This window comes from Parus major, chromosome 4 (assembly GCF_001522545.3).
Source record: "Parus major isolate Abel chromosome 4, Parus_major1.1, whole genome shotgun sequence".
Lineage (NCBI taxonomy): Eukaryota > Metazoa > Chordata > Aves > Passeriformes > Paridae > Parus > Parus major.
Window position 1 is genome coordinate 66385241 of NC_031771.1, and position 7707 is coordinate 66392947.

Consider the following 7707-nt stretch of genomic DNA (forward strand, 5'->3'; position numbering starts at 1 on the left):
AAATCACCCCAAAACCCCTCGGGACCCCCCCCAGGACACCCGAGACCCCTCCCCAAATAACCGGGGATCCCCCAGATCCACCTGAGACCCCCAAAAATCCCCTCAGAATTCCTCGGGACACCCCAAAACCCCTCGGGACCCCCTAAAATCTCCGCTCCCCCCAACATGGCGGGTGCCCCTCGGGGGCCGCCCGAGGCGCGGCGCCCCCTGGCGGCTCCCGAGAAACGCGCCCCCCCCACCCCGCGCGTGCGGACCCGGTAGAGAGCAGGGCCGCGCCCACCGGAACGGGCCGCGGGGGGGTGGGGGGGGCGAGGGAGGCCCGGCCGATCCCCTCGGCGCCGCGACCCACCTGCCCTGGCTTGGCCGCGGAGGCGGGTGGCGAAGAAGAGAAGGACGGCGAGCAGCACGGCAGCGGCGGCGAGCAGAACCACGTCCATCCCACAGCACCGGCCCCGCCCACATCACCCTTGGTACGCCCCGTCTCCTTTGGCTGCCGGAAGGCCCCCCGCGCGCGGGCTGCCCCGCGGGGTGCCTGTGGCGGCGGCGGCGCGGCGGGCGCGCTGCGCTCGGGCAGGCGCGCTGCGCTCGGGCAGGCGCGGTGAGGGCAGCCCGCGGGGGAGGGGTCCTGGCTAGTCCCTGAGGCGGGCGCTGAGGGAGGGCGCGGAAAATGGAATTAAAGGCGGAATTAAAGCCGGAGTTGAAGGAGAAATTTTAAACTATGAGGGAAAACCGGCCGTGAGCGCGGCGTCCGCGTTGTCCGGCTGCCCGGCACGGCGGGTGGGCCCAGGCTGGGGAAATTTTCAGCCGAGACCCCGCACCGGCTCCACCCCAGCCGGCCCCTGACAGCTGTCGGGGTGTCCCTGGCAATACTGAAACTTAAGTTATACCCCAGAGTAATTTCTATCTTCCGCCTTTAGGTCTCTGGAATTTGGGAATGGGATGAAGCTGGAGCTGCCTGGCACAGCAGTGTCAGGAGAATGTCCTGACCTGGCCTGAACCAAACGTGCACAGAAAGATGCAGAAACTTGTACTGGAGATGGAGAACAAATTTCCTCCCTTTGCCTGGATACCCACTGTTAGATCTGAAACTGTCAGGCTCTACCCCAGTCCAATGAGTGAAGACAGAAATATTTTAAGCTTTACCCATTTTTGCTTTGTGATTGTGAAGTTCTGGCTGATCAAACCCTTTGTTGCTTCAGAAATACTTTCAATGTGACTGTTTAAAGCACTCTTAGTGGGGGGAAATGTTTTAATAAATTGAAAATGCAAATTAGAGGGTATGTGACATCTAAAGGTGATCAAAAGCACTGTTTTAGCTAATTAGTCATTGCTGTGGACTCCACAGCTGCCTGCTCGCTGTCACGAGCTCGAGATGAGTTCAGATCTGTCAGCACATGAAAAACTGCTTCTGCTGAGGGATTTACTGAATTTTAGCAATGTAGAACCAGCAACACAGTGGGAAGTTCTCAAAAAAGAACAGAAATACAGGCTGAATGTTTTATGGCAAAGTTTTATTTTAGTAATAGCCTTTCAAAAACCTTATTTTGGGAATCATTCATAGAATTGTAGAACGGTTTGGGTTAGAAGAACCTTAAAGCTCATCTTGTTCCATCCCTTGCCATGGGCAGGGACACCTCCAACTATCCCAGGCTGCTCCAAGTCCTGTCCAGCCTGGCCTTGGGCACTTCCAGGGATCCAGGGGCGGCCACGGCTTCTCTGGGCACCCTGTGCCAGGGCCTGCCCACCCTCCCAGGGAACAATTTCCTTCCCAATATCCCATCTAACCCTTCCCTCTGGCAGTGGAAGCCATTCCCTGTGTCCTGTCCCTCCATCCCTTGTCCCCAGTCCCTCTCCAGCTCTCCTGGAGCCCCTTTAGGCCCTGGAAGGGACTCTGAGCTCTCCCTGGAGCCTTCCCTTCTCCAGGTGAGCACCCCCAGCTCTGCCAGCCTGGCTCCAGCCCTTGGAGCATCTCCATGGCCTCCTCTGGACTCTCTCCAGCAGCTCCACATCCTCCTGCTGTTGGCCCCAGGGCTGGGGCAGCTCTGCAGGTGGGGTCTGACCTGGGCAAGGCTCAGGGACAGAATCCCCCTCCCCTGCTGCCCACGCTGGGGGATCAGCCCAGGACACGGAGGTGTCTGGCTGGGCCACGTGGAGCTTCTCATCCTCCCCCAACACCCCCTCACGCTCAGCTCTGGCTGAAGCAGACGTGGGGAAGCTGGAGGTTCCCAGAGCCTGTTTGTCATCCAGCCCTGCCTGCAGCATCACTGCTGAGTGGTTTATTTCCCTGCATGGTCCCTACAGCCTTTAACAAGGAGATGGTGTTAATTACAGGACGTCACCTGCACCTCTCTGGGCTGCAGAGGGAGCAGAGGAGTTTTTCCTGTAGGTGTCACCAATATCCCGTGTAGAAACTGAGCTTAAACTCCCGAGGAAGGACCGAGCGTGGGATGCTCAGGTCGCTTTGATACAACACCAGAGTCTTCTGAAATATTTGAGATCCCTTGGGTTGTGTTTCACAGAAGCCTTTTTGTATTTTCCTAATTTATGCCTGGAAAAATCCCTCTGGTTTCTTCAATAACCATGTAAATTCCAGAGGATTTTGAGGCTGGCTTTCTACCAGGACACTGGGAGAATGTGTGAAGGCTGTGATGAGCTGTGGGTGGTGATTGAGTTTGGTGACTGCTGCTGGAGCGTGACTTGTTCCACTCAGTCATGCAAATATTGCAAGAATATCATGGAATCATGGAATGATTTGGGTTGGGAGGGACCTTGCAGACCATCTCATTCCACCTCCTGCCATGGCAGGGACACCTTCTGCTGTCCGGGTTGTTCCAAACCCTGTCCAGCCTGGCCTTGGACACTTCCAGAGATCCAGGGGCAGCCACAGCTTCTCTGGGCACCCTGTGCCAGGGTCTCTCCACACTCACAGAAAGAATCCATTCCTTAATATTGAATCTAAATCTGCCCTTTTTTAGTTTAAAAACGTTTGCCCTTGTCCCAGCAGTTGTAAATCCTTGATCACAATAATCCAGTATTTGCAGACCTATGGAATTTTCTCCCCCAGTGTGGGAGCAGCGCCTGATCCCAGTACAGGCTGTTTTAAGGGAAAATTGGTCTTTTTTCAGTTTATTGTGGCAAAAGGTCGAATAACACATTCCCCCTCAAGCATCTTACTGGATACAGGACTTACGTATCACAGAACCATTATGGTTACAAAAGCCCTCTTGCATCATCAAGTCCAACTATTCCCCCACTGCCAAAGCCATCACTAAACCACCCCGAAGTTCCACCTCTCCACTTAAAATCCCTTTGAATTTAAATCCTTGCAGGGCTGGAGGCGCATCCACGTGTGAGTGCTCGTCACTTTTTTGGAGCAGCCGGGAGAACTCTCCCAGCTGGCAGAGCAGCCCCGAGGCTTCGCTCCAGGACGCGCGGTGGCGTCAGGTACGGATGGCCGGTAATGAGGCTCCGAGGAGAGGCAATTCCATGCTAATAAACTAAAGTGCATCCAGGAACTCGGTGTATCCCGGGCCCTGGGGCCAACTGGCACACAACGCCCTCTTCCACACTTGTCAGCCTGCCTCGCCTTCCAGGGGAGGGTGGCTGGATGCAAACTGCCTGCTGGGAGCTGTTCCTGGACTGCTTTGAGCCGGGAATTATCTAGGAAAATGCAGCTTGGCACCCAAGTTTGGACAGAGGGGACTTTCTAACCATTTTCTTCCATGGATGTACTTCCCAGTGCCTGGGCACGCCTTATTTTCCAGCAGGGATGCAACCTTGGTGCAGCAGGATTTATTTACAGGAAGAAATGCTGCAAGTGCTGCCTTCCAGCTCCCGCCCACTTGGATATGGACCTCGGCTATTCTTCCAAATGCTCTCGAAATGTGCTGATGAAAGGGGAGAATTTCTGCATCACTCCTTCGTGCCAGTGGGACACAGCACCTTCCAGGAAGCGCTCTGGATTGCAGGCTCTCACTCTGGGAAGGATCTGGATCAGAGCACCAAAGAGCTGCAGAATATTTTCTAATTGCAGGGCAGTGAGCTGGTGACCCTAAATGTGGGGTGGGCTCCACTCAGGACTCCCCCTGCACCATCTGGAGCTCATCACCTCCCCAAAGCCTTTGGAGAAGCTTCTGGGACCTGTCTTGGTCTGTTCTGGCCCTGCTGCTTCCTTCTCACTGCTCTACTTGTGTCACTTGTTTTAGGAGAAATAAAATGGTTTATTGTTGCTTGAGATAGCTTCCAAATCTACCTTAAACGGCGAAATTTAAACCAAGTAGTGGTCATAATAAAAATAGGATCTCAGTTCTTGAAAACAACATGACAAAATTAAGAAGTTTGAAAATTTGAAGGCTTGAAATAATTGTGAAATAATTCCCTCTGTGTTGTGTTTTATAACAGCTCATTTCTGCTCTGGAGGTTTGAGTGTCTAGTCTAGTTTAGCCACAGCTGCTTCTGGGCCAGGATGTCTGAGGGATGCAGGCAGTGAGACTTGATCAGATAAAAACCTCTTTTGCTTTAAAAGCTGGGAGAAGATTTGAAACAAATAATTCCAATAAAGATATAAATCTAAAAGAAATCCAGCCAGGCTAAGGATTTCTTTGAACACATCTTCAAAAATATTTGGAGATCAAGAGTGTTGTACTGACAGAGGATTAAAGAAAAAAATAATGCTGAAGTGAAATCCCTGCGAGTGAAACTCAGATGCTTTCCCTCGTGTGGCCACAAAACCAGAACCTTTCAAAGGCTCTTTGGTGAGCAGTGAAGCCACAGAGGTGGTGGATTTGGATGTCCCTGGTTAATGCCCAGAGCACAGGGCTCACCCTGTGTGGCTGTCTTTTCAGCAATTCATCTACAATCTTTCCTTCATCTCTTTTGGCTATAAACTATTCCAGAGGACTCTTAACCAGTGCTCCTTAGGAATGGACTCATTCCTAGAAAAGACCTGTTGTAGTCCCCATCCCTGGAGGTGTCCAAGGAATGACTGGAGGTGACACTCAGTGCTCTGGGCTGGTTGACAAGGTGGAGATGGGTCAAAAGTTGGACTTGATCTTGGAGGTCTTTTCCAAGACTTAGCTCCAGCTGCATTGTGTGAGCATGGTGCCAGCACCGGGCAAGCTTCTCCTCTGGAACACGTTAGCTGAAAATCAAAGATGAAAATACTGGTTTTCTTCCCAAAGTCAGGCCTGGGGAGAGCGACCGTCACGGAAACAGCGGTGGTGGAAATGTTCAGAGGAAATGTTCAGCGTTGCTGCTGTTCTGGTTGTCATTCAGAGCTGCTCCCGCTGCAGAGCTCTCTCCTCTGCTCTCATGCCCATCGAGCTGTTTGTCTAGAGCCTTAATGAGTTTTCTGTATCTTTTCAAAATGTAAATTGTAACCAATTTAGAAGTCATTAGTTTAGAAGTCGGTCACTGCAGCCCTGCTTTAATCTCACCTGTCCTTTCCCATGTTTCCATTAAACCCCATTTAATTACAAATCCTATCTTGTTCTGGGGGCATCAGCTGCGTTTGTAATAAATGTCCCTCAAAGTCTGTGACTCAGCTGACAACACACAAGCAGTGACCAAGACCTGGAAGAACAGGATTTCCAGTACAAATTAACAAAGAGCTGTTCTCCTGTCTCCAAAAATCCACCAGCACGGAGGGGAAAGGAAGCCAGAGATGCCAAAATGGATTTTGCTTTCTGTGCTGCAGGTGAAGAAAAGGGGAGCAGTTGTGACCCAGCAGTACCTCCCTCAGGTTGTCCCCAAGGACCACGGGGACTTGCAGCTGTAATGGCTTTGCTGCCTGAGGGGAGGCTTTTAGCTGCAAAAATCCACCTTTCCAGCCAACTCCCATAAATCCAGAGTGTTTTGTTGGACTGCAGACTCCACTTAATGGGAACGTTGCTCACCATTTCCCATCCTGGTTTTGGCATGAGCAGTCGTGGGCTGCATTTCTCTTTCTGGGTGCAGCACAGAAGAAATCACTTTTATTTTGGCTTGGCTGGAGACTGAACTGTGGAGTGCCCATTGTCTTTGAGGGCAAAGCCTCTCCTCTAAAGGCTCTTCTCCACCGTTCTCAGCATCTCTTTGTCTCTGCTTTCCCTCTGTGAAAGTGGTGGAGTGGGTCAGGGAATGGATCCTGCCTTCTGATAACCTTTTTATCAGCAAAAGATGTGTCTGTGGCACAACAGCATTACTGCTGTAACCTGAGGGTGGGTGTTCTCCTGCCTGCATTCATCTCCCTTCCAGAGTTCAGTGAGGCTGGACAAGGCCAGGTCCCCTTGCTCCCTGCCCTAGTGGCACCAGACTTCACTCACCATACATATGTCCATCTTTCTGTCTTGCACATGAACAACTCAGCCAGTTGTGGTCTTGCCTTGTGAGATATAATTTCTCTTTTTTAGCTTCATAATTAAGATTATGGAGAAGGGAGAGCTTGACTCCCCTCAGAGGTGTGTGATAAAAGGATGAGAGGCAACAGGCACAGGCTGCAGCAAGGGCAATTCCTTAAGGCAAGGAACAATATTTGCAGGGTGAGGATGGGGAAATGCTGGACCACGAGCCCAGAGGGGTTGGGGGCATTGCTTCCCTTCCCACACTCAGCTGGGCAAGGCACCGCCCAGCCTGAATTTTGATGCAATTCTGCAAATGCTCATGGACCAGAACAGAAGGAATTATATGTCGAAGCAGAGATGAGTGTGGATGCAGCCTGCAGAGTCTCCTTATCTGTCTTTGAAACACCACTGCTCCGTTCAGCAGCTCCACGCTGACAGCAGGCCAAGAGCTGCATCAGCGACCAGGAATATTCGCTTTTCTCCTCGGACTGCGTGGAGCACACAGATAACTCCGGGAGCAGCAAGGCTGCTTTCATCTTCCTGGAGCTAATCCAAACGGATCACGTTGCTGGGGGAAGCCAGGGGAGAGCAGAAGGAGACAGAGTATCTTTATTTAAAAATAAATTAAAGAAATCCTTAAAATCAAAGTGCTTAGCGGGGTTTCAGCAGGATCAGGAGGCAGCAGTCCTTGCTGGTGCTGAATTTATTGCGTGTTAAATGTCTGGATTGAATTTCCTCATCTTCCCACAAATGGAGCTGCTCCTACCCAGTGTTGGTTGGGCAGTGGAGCGGAGCTGTCTGTGCTGTCCCTGCTCTGTGGATAACGGAGGGGACACGGAATTGTGAGGACTGTCAGGCTGGATTAGACTCAGGGCACATGTAATCCAGTTCCTTGCTTTCTCTGACGACCAGCACAGCAGGTTTCCAGGAATCATTTTAAAAGCTGTACAGAACATTTCCGAGGAAAAATTGTTTATTTTGTTCCCCTTTGCCCCAAAATATTGCTCTGACTGCCATCCTTGCAAGGTCAGCTTAAAAAAAATCAGGAAGATTTCCAAGAAGGCTGTGAGTTGCTGGTGGTGGTGTAGACCCACAGTAGTCGTAGGGACAAGTAATTGGGGTTGTCACAGCAGGCTGGGCTGTGGGAACAATCTGGGGAAGGCAGCTGGGATCCCCCAGAGAAGTGGGAAAAGGTCAGAACTGACACATGGGCTTTGCCAGAGGGACCAGGAGTCTTTTGCTGCCTCTGTGTATTTTGAATCATGAAAGCCTGGAACTTTTAGGTGTTGGACTTGGATGATCCTTGTGGGTCCCTTCCAGCTCAGGATGTTCTGTGGTGTTCTAAAGGGCAGGGCAGGGAAACCCAGACAACAAATGTCCCTCAGCA

General features: G+C 51.6%; 1 protein-coding gene and 1 long non-coding RNA gene across 3 annotated transcripts in view; one reads left to right on the plus strand and one right to left on the minus strand.

Moving 5' to 3' along the window:
* The window catches only part of DDRGK1 (DDRGK domain containing 1), a 33455-nt gene extending 32963 nt beyond the window's left edge, over window positions 1–492 (minus strand). The window contains exon 1 of the mRNA XM_015625514.2: window positions 350–492. Coding sequence (XP_015481000.1) covers window positions 350–437 — 88 coding nt within the window. The 5' untranslated portion in view covers window positions 438–492. The remainder of the gene's footprint in view (window positions 1–349) is intronic.
* LOC107203418 lies at window positions 358–1273 on the plus strand. 2 transcript variants are annotated; one of them, XR_004497060.1, is made up of 2 exons: window positions 358–470; window positions 918–1273. It is a non-coding gene; the product is annotated as an uncharacterized LOC107203418 (long non-coding RNA). The 2 variants fall into 2 exon arrangements; XR_001521184.2 differs by lacking the exon at window positions 358–470 and adding an exon at window positions 636–777.
* Window positions 1274–7707: the final 6434 nt, after the last annotated feature.